The 19,475-nt window shown below is 45.6% G+C and overlaps 1 protein-coding gene across 1 annotated transcript in view; it reads right to left on the bottom strand.

Annotated features, from left to right (window-relative positions):
* ITIH2 (inter-alpha-trypsin inhibitor heavy chain 2) overlaps positions 1–19,475 on the bottom strand; it is a 45,793-nt gene that overhangs the window by 9,678 nt on the left and 16,640 nt on the right. The window contains exons 8-16 of the mRNA XM_039369550.1: positions 14,074–14,202; positions 12,972–13,088; positions 10,701–10,869; positions 9,624–9,749; positions 9,312–9,493; positions 6,086–6,271; positions 3,838–3,977; positions 3,155–3,327; positions 2,376–2,483 (exon numbers count right to left, since the gene is read on the bottom strand). Coding sequence (XP_039225484.1) covers positions 2,376–2,483; positions 3,155–3,327; positions 3,838–3,977; positions 6,086–6,271; positions 9,312–9,493; positions 9,624–9,749; positions 10,701–10,869; positions 12,972–13,088; positions 14,074–14,202 — 1,330 coding nt within the window. The remainder of the gene's footprint in view (positions 1–2,375; positions 2,484–3,154; positions 3,328–3,837; positions 3,978–6,085; positions 6,272–9,311; positions 9,494–9,623; positions 9,750–10,700; positions 10,870–12,971; positions 13,089–14,073; positions 14,203–19,475) is intronic.

The following is a 19,475-nucleotide window of genomic DNA, read 5'->3' as shown; positions in this document are numbered from 1 at the left end:
GAACGGATGCTTGTAAGCCAAGGACAACCTCTAATTAACAGAAGACTATTCAGAAGTTTGAAATTTTGGGCTCAGTTGTGGTCGTAAAGTTGAGGACTACCTGTATACAACAGTGGTTCTCAACCTGTGGGTCGGGACCCCATTTGGGGTTGAACGACCATTTCATGGGGTCGCCAAACAACGCAATCCGCCATTCCCCCCCCCCCTTTTCCTTAGCTGTGCTACTCCCTTTTATTCTATTGGCTTTTGAAAGCCAATAGAAGAGACTCTCTTTCAAAAGCCAATAGGAATTATCCAGGCTGTCTTTGCCCTGCTGAGCCCGCCAAAAGTCCCATTCTACAAACAGGGCTGCACCAGTTGAGTAGTCCTCGACTTATGACCGGTTGAGTAGTCCTCGACTTACGACCGGTTGGGGTTGCGGCATTAAAAAGGTTGAGAACCATTGGTATACGAGATCCAACAGGAGACATGCATACACACTGGCTCTCTTTTCAACCACAAGGAGGAGGATTAACAAAAGGCCGCTTTGTTATTGTGTGTTGTAACTGGGCCTTGGCTTACATACTTATAAGGGTCCTGCTTCACTTCATTTAACTTTGCCTTTTCCTAACCAAAGCACAGACAGTGAGAAGCAGCTTAACGCTTGTCTTGTAAGCACGCCTTACCCTTGCAGTACATAAAAATCATTAATTATGGTAATAATTAGCCCACTGAAATGTGTGTGTGTTTGTGTGGAGGGCTATTTGTGAGTGTAGAGAGGCCTGGAGACATAGTTTCCCTTGTATGGGTCAGTGGTGTGAATAAGCAGTAGGGAAACGTAAGTCTAAGAAGGAATTAGAATGAATACTTGGAGTCTAGTGGTTAAAGCCCCAGGAGACTTTGAGTTCTAGTTCCACTTTATGGATGAAAGCCGACTGGGGGACTTTGGGCCAGTCGCTAGGAGACTGTGAAGTCTACAGTTGTTGTTAGTTGCGAAGTCGTGTCCCACCCATTGCAACCCCATGTAATGTGGAATAATGAACAATCACTAGAATAATGATGTGTCTGCATAATTACTGGAATAGTGCTGTGTTAGTAGTATGAGACTAACCTAATGTGCATTACACTTGGATACAATATATGTAGCAAACTCTCCATTGTATACCCGTGAGAAACGAACCTGATGTATTACAATGTGTATTCCTTTGTTCCTGAGAAAAGGAAAGTATAAAACTGAAGTTTGAACCCGCCCTCGGGGTTCACAATTGCTTGTTGCTATAGCTTCTGAACCTGCGCAATAAATCTCTCTGCTAAAACCCTCTGGAATTCGTAAGAGTCCTTTCGTTTCCACAAGACATGGACCACGTTCCTCCAGGCCTTCCTGTCCTCTACCATCTTCTGGAGTCCATTGAAGCTCATGCCTCCTGCTTCAGGGACTCCATCCAGCCACCTCATTCTCTGTCGTCCCCTTCTTCTCTTGCCCTCAATCTTCCCCAGCATCAGGCTCTTCTCCAGTGAGTCTACAGTAGTCCCACCTTAGACATAGACATGAAAGCAGGCTAGGTGACTTTGAGTCAATCACCAGGAGAGAGTGAGTTCTAGTCCCACTTCTAGGTAGGAAAGCCAGCTGGGTGACTTTGGGCCAGGAGACAGCGAGTTCTCGTCCTGCCTTAGGCATGAAAACTAGCTGGGTGACTCTGGGCCAGTCACCAGGTGACTGTGAGTTCTAGTGTTGCCTTAGTCAGGAAAGCTGGCTTTGGGCCAGTCACACTCTCTCAAGCCAACCCACCTCACAGGGTGGTTGTGTGGAAAATAGCAGGGGAGGAGCGTTAGTAGGTTCACCACCCAGAAAATACTCCTATCGGGATTGGCGGGGTTCCGGATTACAGATGCATTACTGACAAAACTGACAGGGCAAGCGACTGCATATAAATAGGCAGCAACGCTCATATTGCCTCATGCTGATGATGTTACCTAGTTGGGTGATGAAATGTCTGCAAGCCAACACCCCAAGCTCAGCCAGCACCTAGGATCCCACCGTCCTCCTCCTGCTCCTCCTCCTCTACTCTGCAAACCCTACTCCCTTCTAGAACTGATGATGTTACCTAGTTGGGTCATGAAATGTCTGCAAACAACCAAGCTCAGAGAGCCCCCAGGACCCCACATGTCTCTTGGGTCCTGGATTAACCAATATTATGTTCTCATGAGCCACACGCTAATCAAAGCAGGCTAGGTTCACCCCTCCTGCAAAGCCAAAAAAGCCCAAGTTAGTGAGGGGGGGGGTTTAAGCCTGATCAAGGTTAACATTTTGGGTCAATACAGTCAGTGGGTGATGAAATGTGTGGAGAGAACCCCACCAACGAACAAGATGAGAAGATGGATGGGGCTTCCTTTACCTGGATATACAGTTGCTGCAGTGGGACCCCTAAGTGCTGGTTGTGGGTCTTTGGAGCCGGGCTGAGCCAAAGCAGGGACGGGCTTGGGCTGTCCAATGCTTAGAGCACCTGTTTTGAGGGGGGGAAGGGGAGAGAAAAGACATTAATTGTAATGAACTCCAACTGCTTCCATCCATGTCACATCTGGACAGGAAGAGGCGGTCACCACAATGTAAAAAAGATGTTGAGACTCTAGAAAGAGTACAGAGAAGAGCAACAAAGATGATTAGGGGACTGGAGGTTAAAACATATAAGGAACGGTTGCTGGAATTGGGTATGTCTAGTTTAACGAAGAGAAGGACGAGGGGGGACATGATAGCAGTCTTCCCGTATCCCAGGGGCTGCCCAAAGAAGAGGGAGTCAAGCTATTCTCCAAAGCACCTGAAGGCAGGACAAGAAGCAATGGATGGAAACTACCCAAAGAGAGAAACAACCTGGAACTAAGGAGAAATTTCCTGACAGTGAGAACAATTAACCAGTGGAACAACCTGCCTCCAGAAGCGGTGAATGCTCCAACACTGGAAGTTTTTAAGAAGAGACTGGACAGCCATTTGTCCGAAAAATGGTATAGGGTTTTCTGCCTGAGCAGAAAAGATTGGACTAGATGACCTCCAAGGTCCCTTCCAACTTTATTATTATTATTATTATTATTATTACTATTGATCATTGCAGTCAGCCAGATGTTCAGTTGTTGTTGTTGTTGTTGTTGTTGTTATTATTATTATTATTATTAAGATCACCTGGACAACAGGCCCTCTTGCGGTCCTGCGGGGAGTCAGCCAGCATCATCTCCTCCCCATCTGGGTTCTCAATGAGCATAGCTGTGTAGGGGGTCACGATGTGATGGTCCAGCGACATCTGCAAGATGGCCTTGGTGATGTTTCTTTTCAAGGAGGCGGTAGGAGCCACGTTTCTGGGCAACGTCAACAAACAAAGGTGAAGGCTAAGCCCAAACGCAGAAGATCGAACCGATAAAAGAGAGCATTCGTCGCTTGGGGTTGTTGACCAGTGGGGTCCTGGGTGCTCCCCGAGCTTAGTTACTTTATAAGTCTTTCCTTCTTACCCAGTGGTTCTCAACCTTTTTAATGCCGCGACCCCCAACCGGTCGTAAGTCGAGGACTACTCAACCGGTCATAAGTCGAGGACTACTCAACTGGTGCAGCACCGTTTGCAGAATGGGACTTTTGGCGGGCTCAGCAGGGCCGAGACCGCCTGGACAATTCCTATTGGCTTTTGAAAGCCAATAGAATTAGACTCTATTCAAGAGAGTCTATTCTATTGGCTTTCAAAAGCCAAGAGAATAAAAGGGAGGAGCACAGCTAAGGAAAAGGGAGGGGGAAAAAATGGCAGACTGCGTTGTTTGGCGACCCCCGTGAAATGGTCATTGGACCCCGACCCACAGGTTGAGAACCACTGTTCTTACCTTTCAGCCATGAGTTGGTTGACGGTCAGGTAGGCCCACAACTTTTCCGTGAATTTGGGATCGGCATGTTTATTCTTGTTCAGGAAGTCATCCAGTCCCTCAACGTCAGCCAGAATCTCCAAGATTAGCTGTGCATTGGACTGGTGGAAAAACAAAACAGAGAAACGACCCGTGTATAAGCTAGCAGAGCCAACCTCAATATTTTGGGCTTCTCACGATCTCCTAAAAGGGTTACAGGGAGTTTTCGACTTACGACCACCATTGAGCCCCCCCCCCCCAAAAAAATTCCTGTCGCAAAGCAAGACACTTGCGAAGTGAGTTTCGTCCCGTTTTACAATCTTTCTTGCTACGGTGAATCGCTGCAGTTTTTACGTTAGTAACACGGTGGTTCAGTGAATCCGGCTTCCCCATTGACATTGCTTGTCGGAAGGCTGAAAAAGATGATCATGTGACCTCAGGACACTGCAACCGTCATAGGTACATGCCAGTTGCCAAGCGTCTGAATTAGGATCATGTGACTTGGGGATGCTGCAATGGTCATAAGTGTGAAAAATGGTCGTGAGTCACTTTTTTCAGTGTCATTGGGAAGCGGAGTTGGGGTGAGAATGGGGCCAGCTGAGAGAGGCTTTGCAGGAGCCCTGCCGATTTGGCAGGAAGAGGAGGAGCTCCGGCAGCTGCCAGGGGTCTGGCGGTGGAGCGTGGCTCGGAAGAGGGAAGAAAAAGGAGGAGGAAGCCGATAGAAGGGAGGAAGAGAGAAGGCTTGGCGGAGCTTGCCGTTCTGAGCCAGCTGATCGAAGAGAGCGTAAGAAGCTGGAGTTTTCGCCTTTGCTTTTTCTGCTTCGTTAACAGGCAAGCTGGACGAAAAGGGGAGGGATAGAGAGAGTGAGAGTAGTTGCTGGAGCTGTTTGCTTGAAGCAGGTCAGGCAGGGAGAGTGAGAGAGTGAAAGTAATTGCTGGAGCTGTTTGCTTGAAGCAGGTCAGGCAGGGAGAGAGAGAGAGAGTAATTGCTGGAGCTGTTTGCTGGAAGCAGGCCAGGCAGGGAGAGAAAGAGAGTGGGAGTAGCTTGTCGGAGCTGTTTGCTTGAAGCAGGCTAGGGAGAGAGAGAGAGAGAGAGAGAGAGAGAGAGAGAGAGAGGTGAAGTTTTATTGTTTCTTTCTCTTTCGTTGTGGGTAGGTCAGACAAAGAGAGGGAGAGAGGGTGGTTTGGAGAGTTTTAATTCTTTTCCCTCGTTGGAGTAAGCTAGGCAGAGGGAGAGTTAGGTAAGAGTTTGACATACATCTTTTAGTGGGAGGTAAGGGTTTTTTGTTTCATAGGATCAGCTGGGGGAGATAAAAATGGATTACAAATTGAGTGAGGTCAGAGAGGGACGAGGAGAATGGACAAGGGAGGCCTCTGCCAGCGCTAGAGATTGACTGCCATCGTTTTAGGCAAGTTGTTGTCATCAAAGACTGATTAACATTGTTCTGGGCAAGTTGCTGTCACCAGAGACTGACCGCCATTGTTTTAGGCAAGTTGCTGTCACCAGAGACTGACCACCATTGTTTTAGGCAAAGTTGCTGTCACCAGAGACTGACGCCATTGTTTTAGGCAAAGTTGTTGTCATCAGAGACTGACTGGCATCGTTCTGAGCAGGTTGTTGCGACTAGAGACGGACTACCATTGCCTTATGCCAGCTGCTGTTATCAGGAATGGACTACTATCTTCCCTGTAAGTTCGTATTGCCTGAGATCAACCACCATCATCCCACGTGAGGCACTGTCGAGAGAGAGAGCGACCATCACCGCCCCATCTGCGTGGCTGCCGATCGTGACTGAATACCACTGTGTTACGTGCCGTTAGGCAAAGGTGCCGACGTGATAGACTTCCTTGGGCTGGTGGCCATTTGGAGGGGAGGTCGGGAGGGCCCGGACTTAAGCGGTCCCTACGGGGGTGGCGCTACAATTGTAACTTTGAACTGTCAGTAAATAAATGATTGTAAGTTGAGGATTACCTGTGCTGTACTTTCTCAGGTTTTCCTGGAATCTCTCATCCAAGTTCTAACCTTACTTAACATTTCATGACTAGCCAAGATAAATTTTTGCTGTCCCTTAAGTTGGTTCTCTGTAGCTAGAGGAAAAATATCGGTTTTGGAGAAGGACATACAGTCTCCTTCAGCCTGGAAGACTCGTGATTTCTCTATAAAAGTTTGAGAAAAATCCCTACAATTTCACAAACTCATCATATTCAGGTACTATCAAGGTGGACTTACTGCTGTGGCTGTTATCACACTCTGTAAATGCTGCACATTTTCAGTGTCGACTTTTCCCGATACCACAATCTCTGACCCTCCAAAATAGTTCTGGAAGGTGCTCTGGGTTACATCGGACACGACTCCTTCGGGATAGTTGAACTCCAGTTTTTTGAGAAGTGGGGTGGAAACCTGGTTGTAGAATTTCTGCAAATTCAGGGGGGGGGGAAACCCATAGACATTAGAAGTTTACTTCTGAAAGACGCTTGTTCCTGATGTGTGATATACAGGCAGTCCTTGACTTACAACCACAATGGAGCCAAAAACTTCCATTGCTAAGTGAGACAGTGGTTAAGTGAATTTTGCTCCATGTTATGACCTTTCTTGCCACAGTTGTTAAGTGAATCACTGTAGTTGTGAAGTTAGTAACAAGATTCTTAAGTGAATCCGGCTTCCCCCATTGACTTTGCTTGTCAGAAGGTCGCAAAAGGGGATCATGTGACCCCCGGGACACTGCAACCGTCATAAATATGAGTCAGTGGCCAAGCGTCTGAATTTTGATCACGTGACCCTGGGGACGCTGTGACGGTCATAAGGGTGAAAAATGGTCATGAGTCTGTTTTTTAAGTGCTGTATTAACTTTGAACGGTCACTAAATGAACTGTTGTAAGTCGAGGACTACTTCTATGACCCCCCCCCCATTGAGCCCAGGTGTAAAGGACACAGATATATCCATTTCCTAAGGATCATAATCAATTCACAACAAAAATAGAGGGGGAAAAAAGTAGAGCATGTTTGGAAGAGTGGTTTAGGTACTGCCTAGAAACCAGGAGACAGTCAGTTCTAGTCCTGCCTTAAGCATGAAAACTGGTTGGGTGGCTTTGAGCCAATTATTATTAATACCACTTTACAATGCCTTGGTAAGGCCACACTTGGAATACTGCATCCAGTTTTGGTCACCACGATGTAAAAAAGATGCTGAGACTCTAGAACAGTGGTTCTCAACCTATGGGTCGGGACCCCATTTGGGGTCGAACAACCATTTCACGGGGGTCGCCAAACAAGGCTGTCCACCATTTTTCCCCCCTTTTCTTTGGCCACACCCCTGGCACCCGGTGATGTATAAGTGGTTGGGGGTCACCACAACATGGGGAACTGTATTATGGGGTCTCGGCATTAGAAAGGTTGAGAACCACTGCTCTAGAAAGAGGGCAGAGAAGAGCAACAAAGATGATTAGGGGACTGGAGGCTAAAACATATAAGGAACGGTTGCTGGAATTGGGTATGTCTAGTTTGATGAAGAGAAGGACGAGGGGGGACATGATCACAGTCTTCCAGTATCTCAGGGGCTGCCCCAAAGAAGAGGGAGTCAAGCTATTCTCCAAAGCGCCTGAAGGCAGGACAAGAAGCAATGGATGGAAACTCATCAAGGAGAGAAGCAACCTAGAACTAAGGAGAAACTTCCTGACAGTGAGAACAACTAATCAGTGGAACAGCTTGCCTCCAGAAGCAGTAAATGCTCCAACACTGGAAGTTTTTAAGAAGAGACTAGACAGCCATGTGTCTGAAATGGTATAGGGTTTCCTGCCTGAGCAGGGGGTTGGACTAGATGACCTCCAAGGTCCCTTCCAACTTTATTATTATTATAAGATGGTGAATTCTAGTCCTGCCTTAAGGCATGAAAGCTGACTGGGTGAATTTGGCCACCAATCACCAAGAGATGGTGAGTTCTAGTTGCATCTTAAGCATGAAAGCTGGCTAGGTGACTTTGGGCCAATTACCAAGAGACGGTTCTAATCCCACCTTAAGCATGAAAGTTGGCTGGGCGATTTGGGGTCGATTACCAGGAGATGGTGAGTTCTAGTCCTACCTTAGGCATGAAATCGATTTAAGGTCTTTGGGCCAATCACTAGGAGATATTCGAGGTCTAGTTGCATCTTAATCAAGTAAGCTGGCAAGGTGACTTTGGGCCAATTACCAGGAGATGTGAATTCTAGTGGGTGTGGCCAGAGTGGGTGCAGCCTACTGGGTGGGCGTGGATGGAGTGGGTGTGGCCTACTGGGTGGGCGTGGCCAGTTCTACATCATTCGTATCAAGGGTGCCTGTGGGGGCCTGGGCAGGAGTGGGATCAGGGCAAATGCCATGGTCCACTGAGGCAAATGCCAAGATGGCCACCACAAAATTCTACATTGGCTCCTGGCCGGCCTGGGCCAGGGCCAAGGCAGCGGGGGCCGTTTCCTCACTGTTTCCAGGATGGCTTTGCGGGCCACATGAAACCACTTCGCGGGCCGCATCTGGCCCCCGGGCCTTGTGTTTGACATGTCTGGGATACACCATAAATAGTGTATATGTCTTGATGCAGGGGGAGAATGTCTTCGCAGGGGGAGAATGTCTTCAAGCAGAAATAATTTTGGTCCGAGGTTAATAAAAAGGCCTTCTCTATCAGATGTCCCAGCACCCTTCAACCATTAACTTTACAGATTTTTGTTGACGCAGCCTAAACGAATTAGGTCAAAATATAAAAGGTAGCCACCCTCTGAACTGGTGTTAAATTGGTGACCTAGAACTGTAATGGAGAAAGCCAACGAGGCATTAAGATACAGTAAATGGTATTTTGAGCTGAGAAATAGCATAGTTTATGTTTATGAAAGCCTGTCAAAAGTCAGAATAACTTGTTAGGTTAGGACAGTGGTTCTCAACCTGTGGGTCGGGACCCCATTTGGGGTCGAACGACCATTTCATGGGGGTCGCCAAACAACGCAGTCCGCCATTTTTCCCCCCTTTTCCTTAGCTGTGCTACTCCCTTTTATTTTATTGGCTTTTGAAAGCCAATAGGATAGACTCTCTTGAATAGAGTCTAATTCTATTGGCTTTCAAAAGCCAATAGGAATTGTCCAGGCTGTCTCTGCCCTGCTGAGCCCGCCAAAAGTCCCATTCTGCAAACGGGGCTGCACCAGTTGAGTAGTCCTCGACTTACGACCGGTTGAATAGTCCTCGACTTACGACCGGTTGGGGGGTCGCGGCATTAAAAAGGTTGAGAACCACTGGGTTAGGACCGCTCCTCCTCCCTTCCTTTACTTCAGTGTTTCCCAAACTTGACAATTTTAAGGCATGAGGACTTCAACTCCCAGAATTCCACAGCCAGCAACGCTGGCTGTGGAATTCTGGGAGTTGAAGTCCTCATGCCTTAAAATTATCAAGTTTGGGAAACACTGCTTTACTTCACCAAGGATGGTGGACAAGTCACCTTCATTTGGGAAGAGGTCTCTTGATTCCCAAAGATCCGTTGCGCGGCTCCGTTGTTTTCAGTCGCCAACCTCTTCAGAAAATCATAGTCCACATCAAAGCCGATTCCAAGACAGAACAAGGAGATGTCATTCTGGATATGCTTCTTCACGTTTTTCTGAATCGTGGGCAGCTTTAGTTCTCCTGATAGGAAGAAGAAAAAAAGACAAAAACTCTTACAGCAGCAGGGGTGTCCAACCTTGGCCACATGAAGACTTGTGGACTTCAACTCCCGGAATTCCCCAGCCAGCAATGCTGAATGTCCAGCTCTTACCGACAGTTGGGTCTCCGTCTGAAACCAATATTATCATGGAGACAGAACTTGGATCTAGCATCCCCAAAGCGTTGGCTTCATTTAAAATAAAGATGGCCCGGAGAAGGGCATCGTTGATGTTGGTTCCTGTTAAAAATTAAAAAGGCGACAATTTTTTTTTTAAAATCGTATTATTGTACTTCTATTGTTTATTTTTAATGCATGAAGCCAGAGAAGGAAGGAGAGGAGGAGGAGGAGGAGGAGGGGAAGGGGAGGGAGAGGGGGAGGCTAAGAGTAAGGGGAAGAAGAAGAGGAAGAGGAAGAAGGAGGAGGAGGAGGAGAAGAAGAAGACAAGGAGGAGAAGGAGAAGAAGAAGAAGAAGAAGAAGAAGAAGAAGAAGAAGAAGAAGAAGAAGAAGAAGAAGAAGAAGAAGAGGAGGAGGAGGAGGAGGAGGAGGAGGAGGAGGAGGAGGAGGAGGAGGAGGAGGAGGAGGAAAGAAGAAGAAGAAGAAAAAGAAGAAGAAGAAGAAGAAGAAGAGGAGGAGGAGGAGGAGGAGGAAGACAAGGAGGAGAAGGAGAAGGAGAAGAAGAGGAGGAGGAGGAGGAGGAGAAGGAGAAGAAGAAGAAGAAGAAGAAGAAGAAGAAGAAGAAGAAGAAGAAGAAGAGGAGGAGGAGGAAGACAAGGAGAAGGAGAAGGAGAAGAAGAAGAGGAGGAGGAGAAGGAGTAGAAGGAGTAGAAGAAGAAGAAGAAGAAGAAGAAGAAGAAGAAGAAGAAGAAGAAGAAGAAGAAGAAGAAGAAGAAGAAGAAGAAGAGCTCAGTAGAATAGATGATCCTAGTTATCCTGGGGCAATACAGACTTACATGCCCAGTTCTGAGCAAATAATATGATTGGGGTCAATAATTTCTCCGCAAAGTCTCAATCTTCTCAGTGACCACATTCTCCAGGCTTCTTTGGGGAAAGCCAGGAGAGGTTAATACAAAAGCGACTGAAGTCTTATTAATTCAGGGAAAACTTGCGTTCCCAAAGTTGCGTAAACTTTCCAAACAGAAGGTTCCTTTTTATAAATCCTTACATTTCCTTGGGTATCTCTCGCTCACCTCCATTGGGGTGGATTCCCTCAACGTAATTCGTGGCTGCATCTATCTGCATTTTGGAGGCTTGAACCAAATTATCTCTCCAGCAACGGACATTGTGGTTGAAGTCCAGGATAGAAAACTGGTCATCGGATCGGAGGTCACCCAGGATGGTCTTCATAGCTTCCACAGTCTGAAACGTCAGATGAAATCAGATTAAAATTTTATAAACTTTTGCCCCTCGCAGTCTGCCTCATTGGAAGCATGGCTATTTTTATGATCCCTGTTGTAAAATGTCAGCTATAATGTGTGCGAAAATGGGAGGGAAAAAAATCTGAAATAGCCACAATGGAGGAATGATTGATGAAGATGGCCTCAATATTTAGCCCATACTGAGCATTTCACAAAACATATTTAATCAATCCGTCTCCTTTCATACTATAGATCAGTGGTTCTCAACCTTTTTAATGCCGTGACCCCCAACCGGTCGTAAGTCGAGGACTACTCAACCGGTCCTAAGTCGAGGACTACTCAACTGGTGCAGCACCGTTTGCAGAATGGGACTCTCTATTCAAGAGAGTCTATTCTATTGGCTTTCAAAAGTCAATAGGATAAAAGGGAGTAGCACAGCTAAGGAAAAGGGGGGAAAAATGGCGGATTGCGTTGTTTGGCGACCCCATGAAATGGTCGTTCGACCCCAAATGGGGTCCCGACCTACAGGTTGAGAACCACTGCTATAGATAGTCTTTGACTTACAACAGTTCATTTAGTGGCCATTCAAAGTTACAATGGCACTGGAAAAAGTGACTTACCATCATTTTTCGCACTTACGACCATTGCAGCATGCATACCCGTAGTAACGCAATCAAAATTTGAACGGTGGATAACTGGCCTGTATTTATGATGGTCGCAGTGTCCCAGGGTCACCTGATCCTCTTTTGTGACCTTCTAACAAGCAATGTCCATGGGGAAGCCATATTCACTTAAAAACCACGTTACTAGCTTAACTGCAGTGATTCATTTAGCAAGAACGGTCGTAAAATGGGGCAAAACTCACTTAGCAACTGTCTTACTTAGCAACAAAAAAATTGGGTTCAGTTGTGGTTGTAAGTCAAGGACTATCTGTATAAGTTGGGAGAGATATCCAATGATATTGTCCAGCTCTGGGCAAGACCGGAGCATTCCCTGCCCTTTTTTCCACCCAGGTCTTTTTTTACTGTGTTCACACAACATATTTCATTAGGGCAGATAAAGACTTAGTATCGGTTAAATCCATTATGACATCACAATTATAACCCACCTATAATGTGATGATATACTTGCATCATCTGATGCAGATATGGTTACCTCATTTATGTGGCGGCATCACACAATGGTATCTTCATTTGGCCCCTTCCACAGATGCCTAAACTAGTGACTCCATTCACAAAACATGCTAAACCTGAGCTGTGTGATCTTCACAGCTGTGTGAACCCAGCCCATTTGGGCAGCACAGGACTCCAGATATAGTGCATACCCAGGAAATCAATTATTCCCGCATATTTTGTAAAATAAGACACATTTTCTCTCGATCCATTCAGAGGAGAGAGAGAGAGAGAGAGAGAGATTTGGATCATGGTAGTAATTTTCTAGGTGGGGAACTATGGCTCCTTTATGACTTCTGGACTTCAACTCCCAGAATTCCTGAGCCAGTTTAGAGACCGCCACTAGATGACCTCCAAGGTCCCTTCCAATCCTGTTATTCTGGAGGAAGAAAGGAAAGAAGGAATGAAATGAGGGAGGGAAGGAAGGAAGGAAGGAAGGAAGGAAGGAAGGAAGGAAAGAAAAGAGGGAGGGAGAGAGGGAGAGAGAGGGGGAGGAAGAGAGGAATGAAGAGGGAAGGAAGGAAGGAAGGAAGGAGGGAAGGAAGGAAGGAAGGAAGGAGGGAGGGAGAGAGGGAGAGAGGGAGGAAGAGAGGAATGAAAGGAGGGAAGGAAGGAAGGAAAAGAGGAAGGGAGAGAGGGAGGCATGAAAGGAGGGAAGGAAGGAAAGAGGGAAGGAAGGAAAAGAGGGAGGGAGAGAGGAAGGAAGAAAGGAAGGAAAGAGGGAAGGAAGGAAGGAGGGAGGGAGAGAGGGAGGAAGAGAGGAATGAAAGGAGGGAAGGAAGGAAGGAAGGAAGGAAGGAAGGAAGGAAGGAAGGAAGGAAGGAAGGAAGGAAGGAAGGGTCCACAAGTCATAAAAAGGGCCACAGTTGGGCAATCCTAATCTAGACTTTACATGCAGGAATTTCAACTCTTCTTGGGACTTTGCATTTACCTGTTTCATTTTTATTCCCCACATAGAGCCGCTGACATCAATGACAAACAGGATATTTTTTGGCAGAGGATCCAAGTCATCCGGAGCGAAGTAGTGGACAAAATACCCATTGAAGACCTGGAAAACAAGGTTAGAAGGACAGGGTTTCTTACCAATGGATTTCTAAAAGAACCCTAAAACTAGAGGTTTCCTGGGAGAGGAATCCTTTGCATATGTCTGTATGTAGGTTTCCTCCCTCCCTCCCTCCATTCATTCATTCATTTATTCTCTCATTCCCTCCTAATAACAGAATAACACAGTTGAAAGGGACCTTGGAGATCTTCTAGCCCAACCCCCTGCTCAAGCATTTTCTCTTGATCTACTCATCCATAGACAGATACTGCTCTACCATTTCAGACAAATGGTTGTCCAGTCTCTTCTTAAAAACCTCCAGTGATGGAGCACCCACAACTTCTGGAGGCAGGTTGTTCCACTGGTTAATTGTTCTCACTGTCAGGAAGTTTCTCCTTAGTTCTAGATTGCTTCTCTCCTTGATTAATTTCCATCCATTGCTTCTTGTCCTGCCTTCAGGCGCTTTGGAGAATAGGTTGAACCTCTCTTTTTTTGTGACAGCCCCTCAAATATTGGAACACTGATGTCATGTCAGCCTCAGTACTTCTTTTCCTTAAACTACACATACCCAATTCTTGCAACTCTTTCTTTCTTTCTTTCTTTTTCTTTCTTTCTTTCTTTCTTTCTTTCTTTCTTTCTTTCTTTCTTTCTTTCTCTCTCTCTCTCTCTTTCTTTCCTTCCTTCTTCCTTCCTTCTTCCTTCCTTCTTTCTTTTTCTTTTTCTTCCTTCCTTCCTTCCTTCCTTCCTTCCTTCCTTCCTTCCTTCCTTCCTTCCTTCCTTCCCTCCCTCCCTCCCTCCCTGTGAATGACTTCTTGAAAAATTTTTTTTTCTCAGAATGGTAGCAGGGGAATGGCTCTTAAAATGTCATCATTTGCTTGTTACACGAATTACGGGCACTCTCCCCTAGATCTTGAGTCTCTTGGCCTATTCGCTGTTCAGATCTGGCTTGATCTTCCCCCATTCCAAGCACTCAAGACATTTAGCCAAGTACCTCCAGCTCTCCAGCTTTCGTATCCCTTTTGACATCATAGGTTACCACAAGATTGCCATCCACAGCTGTGGTGGTACAATTGGAGCACTTTTGTTGCTGGGCTACGGTTGGTTTGAAGGACACGTGTGCCTTAAAGTGCAAAAAAAAAAAAAAAAAACAGATAAAGTGAGATATGGATCTAAAGCAGTGTTTCTCAACCTTGACCATTTTAAGGCAGGTGGACTTCAACTCCCAGAATTCCACAGCCAGCAACGCTGGCTGTGGAATTCTGGGAGTTGAAGTCCACCTGCCTTAAAATGGTCAAGGTTGAGAAACACTGATCTAAAGGCACCTTAGTTTAGGGGCCTGTTCTATATTAGCTACAAGCAACGTTTGAATGTTAAATCCGCATTCCGCAAACTATTTTCAATGATCTCATCCTTCCTGTTCCTGATGTCTACCTATAACATTATTGATTTATGCAGATGTTTACTGTGCCTTTCATTTATCCTTCCAGCTCAATGCAATGCAAAGCCATCATATATACAGATAGTCCTCAACCGCAATTGTGACCAGACCAGAATTACCACTAAGTAAGACAGTAGTCCCTTGGACTGCAAGGGGTTCAAACTGGTCAGTCCTAGAAGAGATCAACCCCGACTGCTCTTTAGAAGGCCAGATCCTGAAGTTAAAACTCAAATACTTTGGCCACCTAATGAGAAGGAAGGACTCACTGGAGAAGAGAGAAATCATCCAGATGCCCTAAACTCTATGGTCTCCCCAAGATACACAAAGAAGGAACCCCACTCAGACCTATAGTCAGCTCCATAGGCTCACCTCTACAAAACCTAGCCAAATTTCTCGCCAAACAACTACAGCCCTATGCAGAATCCATCACCTCACACGTAAAAAACTCATTCCAGTTTATAGAGATCATAAAGAAACAAAGCTTACAGCCCAGCGACCTACTAGTGAGCTTCGATGTCATATCCCTCTTCACCCAAGTGCCTATCAAAGAAGCCTTGACAGCTATTCAAAACAAATATAACCCCCCCCAAACACATCTTAGATCTGACCAACCACTGCCTATCCAACACATACTTCATCTATAACGGACAAAAATACAAACAAACAGAAGGAGCACCCATGGGATCACCCCTCTCACCTGTCATTGCCAACCTCTACATGGAACACTTTGAAACCCAAGCTCTAGAAAAATCGGATCACAAACCCAAACTCTGGCTCAGATATGTAGACGACACCTTCATAATCTGGCCACATGGGAAAGAAAAACTGGACAACTTCCTCACACACCTCAACAGCCTACACCCCAAAATACAGTTCACCATGGAAACAGAAGCTAACAACCAACTTCCCTTCCTGGATGTCTTAGTCTACAAGAAATCCAATGGCTCCCTAGGACACACCATCTACCAGAAGAAAACACACACAAACCGCTATCTGCACGCTCTCTCACACCACCACCCAGCACAGATCAACTCTGTAGCCAAGACACTCATCTCCAGAACAAAACGCTTAGCTGACGAACAACACCTAAAACCCGAACTACACACTCTCACCAATGTACTAACATCCAATGGATTCCATAGAAATAAGATTACAAACCTAATCCAAAAAGAAACCCCCACTAAAATCCAAGACAAAGAACAAGAAAACGGCAAAGCCCTCCTCCCATACATAAAAGGCACCACAGACAGAATCAGTAAGATCCTCCATAAACACAACATCAAAACAGCATTCTGCACAAACAGAAAAATATCCACCATCCTTAGAAACCCCAAAGATAAAATTGAATTAGAAAATCAAGGAGTATACGAAATCCCATGCACCACTTGTCCCACCACATACATCGGACAAACCAACAGAAGAATAAGTGCACGCATTGAAGAACATAAGAACTCAGTCAAAAAAGAGGAACCAACATCTTCCCTGGTCCAACACCTTAAAGCCACAGGACATGAAATTGACTTTAAAAATACCAGAACCATTGCCAAAAGTGAACATTTTAATAACAGAATAATCAGAGAAGCCATCGAGATAGAAAAACGCCCACACAGCATGAACAAGCGAGATGATACCTCCCGCCTACCAGCCATTTGGAAACCTGCCCTTATTGACAAACGACTCCCTAACCCCAAAATCTTAAACCCCTCTGCAACTCAGACTAACCTGAGCACAACCAAACAGAACACTCCCCCAGCCAATCAGAGCACAGCCAAGCCCCTAACCATTCAGAACACACCTCCACCCAATCAGAACACAGCCAAGCTCCCACCCAATCAGTTCATACCCTCACTGGCAGTTAAAAGGAAGAAACAGCTAAAACCACACATTGCTGCTCAAAGCAAGAAGCTAAAAACACCAGCCTGAAGATGACGAATGTGACTTCGTCGAAACGTTGCCAAGACACTTCCAATTTTACGCGGGAGAAAACCCGAACAACCAAAGACCTATATACAAATACCCGCGAAAACCTCAGAAAACAAATATCGAACCTCTACGGGGAGGAAATCCACCATCTGACCAGGACCTATGAAAAACTTGAAGTCCAAAGAGCTTCCATTTTATGCGACCTCGCATTCCTACGCAACTGCCGAGATCAAAATCTAATCCCCACATGTTTCCAACTGAAATTCCACTCCAACTCTGCAGCCACCAAACGGATCCTGAAAAGAACAGAATTGGCCCTAATCAGAAATGAACTTCACACAAAAAGATTCCTCCTAGACAAAGATCTCCTCACACTCCCACCTCAAACTCAGCAACAAGATCCACCCCGCACTTTGGGACAAATCCAAACAACTCGCCGTCTGGAGAGCCGAAACACAGACCACCCTCAAGACAGATACACACACCAACAAACTCCGAAGACTACAAGAACGCCAGAAACAAACCCCTCCTCCCTCACAGCCACACATGAAACAAACAGTGCATAACATCTCAGATAGGATCCTCACCAAAGCCGAAACCAATGTCCTTTCCAAAGGATTCAACTTTGCAGTCGCTCCCAAACACATCCCCACTGAAACCATTATATGTGAAGTTGAAACCAGCCTGACCAAAATCAACCCCGATGACGCTAACAAAATCAGACTCAAAATCACCAACATCCTCTGCACCAGCAAGCCACCCAAAAGCAACTTACCCAAAGAGGAACAGACAGCACTACGTAACCTGAAAGAAGACACCAGCATAATAATCCTACCAGCAGACAAGGGCAACGCCACGGTGGTTATGAACACATCTGACTACCAAACCAAATTAACCAACCTACTCCAAGACTCCACATACAAACCCCTAAATACAGATCCCACCACCTACCTGGAAAAAACCACCAGAACCAAGATAAAAGCCTCCCCCATTAGCGAAGAGATCCAGCAAAGAATCATTCCCAGAGAGAAATCATCCAGATGCCCTAAACTCTATGGTCTCCCCAAGATACACAAAGAAGGAACCCCACTCAGACCTATAGTCAGCTCCATAGGCTCACCTCTACAAAACCTAGCCAAATTTCTCGCCAAACAACTACAGCCCTATGCAGAATCCATCACCTCACACGTAAAAAACTCATTCCAGTTTATAGAGATCATAAAGAAACAAAGCTTACAGCCCAGCGACCTACTAGTGAGCTTCGATGTCATATCCCTCTTCACCCAAGTGCCTATCAAAGAAGCCTTGACAGCTATTCAAAACAAATATAACCCCCCCAAACACATCTTAGATCTGACCAACCACTGCCTATCCAACACATACTTCATCTATAATGGACAAAAATACAAACAAACAGAAGGAGCACCCATGGGATCACCCCTCTCACCTGTCATTGCCAACCTCTACATGGAACACTTTGAAACCCAAGCTCTAGAAAAATCGGATCACAAACCCAAACTCTGGCTCAGATACGTAGACGACACCTTCATAATCTGGCCACATGGGAAAGAAAAACTGGACAACTTCCTCACACACCTCAACAGCCTACACCCCAAAATACAGTTCACCATGGAAACAGAAGCTAACAACCAACTTCCCTTCCTGGATGTCTTAGTCTACAAGAAATCCAATGGCTCCCTAGGACACACCATCTACCAGAAGAAAACACACACAAACCGCTATCTGCACGCTCTCTCACACCACCACCCAGCACAGATCAACTCTGTAGCCAAGACACTCATCTCCAGAACAAAACGCTTAGCTGACGAACAACACCTAAAACCCGAACTACACACTCTCACCAATGTACTAACATCCAATGGATTCCATAGAAATAAGATTACAAACCTAATCCAAAAAGAAACCCCCACTAAAATCCAAGACAAAGAACAAGAAAACGGCAAAGCCCTCCTCCCATACATAAAAGGCACCACAGACAGAATCAGTAAGATCCTCCATAAACACAACATCAAAACAGCATTCTGCACAAACAGAAAAATATCCACCATCCTTAGAAACCCCAAAGATAAAATTGAATTAGAAAATCAAGGAGTATACGAAATCCCATGCACCACTTGTCCCACCACATACATCGGACAAACCAACAGAAGAATAAGTGCACGCATTGAAGAACATAAGAACTCAGTCAAAAAAGAGGAACCAACATCTTCCCTGGTCCAACACCTTAAAGCCACAGGACACGAAATTGACTTTAAAAATACCAGAACCATTGCCAAAAGTGAACATTTTAATAACAGAATAATCAGAGAAGCCATCGAGATAGAAAAACGCCCACACAGCATGAACAAGCGAGATGATACCTCCCGCCTACCAGCCATTTGGAAACCTGCCCTTATTGACAAACGACTCCCTAACCCAAAATCTTAAACCCCTCTGCAACTCAGACTAACCTGAGCACAACCAAACAGAACACTCCCCCAGCCAATCAGAGCACAGCCAAGCCCCTAACCATTCAGAACACACCTCCACCCAATCAGAACACAGCCAAGCTCCCACCCAATCAGTTCATACCCTCACTGGCAGTTAAAAGGAAGAAACAGCTAAAACCACACATTGCTGCTCAAAGCAAGAAGCTAAAAACACCAGCCTGAAGATGACGAATGGGACTTCGTCGAAACGTGCCAAGACACTTCCAATTTTACGCGGGAGAAAACCCGAACAACCAAAGACCTATATATATATATATATATATATATATATATATATATATATATATATATATACACACACACACACTAAAAATAAAAGTAAAAATATGACTCTTGGGAATATCCATACTATTAAAACAATGATCACCAAGAGAATGCTTTAAGAGAATAAAATTACATACACGCAGAGGTAAAAAAAGGATATATGCAGTGTTATCTTCATTTTAGATGTCAAAAGGGTCTCTCTCTCTGTCTCTCTCTCTCCCCCTTCCTCTCTCTCTATCTGCCCTTGGTCTGCCACTC

Source organism: Crotalus tigris, unplaced genomic scaffold (assembly GCF_016545835.1).
Source record: "Crotalus tigris isolate CLP2741 ecotype Arizona unplaced genomic scaffold, ASM1654583v1 scf7180000021160.8983255:1529534, whole genome shotgun sequence".
Taxonomy (NCBI): Eukaryota; Metazoa; Chordata; class Lepidosauria; order Squamata; family Viperidae; genus Crotalus; species Crotalus tigris.
Note: the sequence above shows the minus strand (reverse complement) of the source record. Positions and strands in the feature narration are given on the sequence as shown.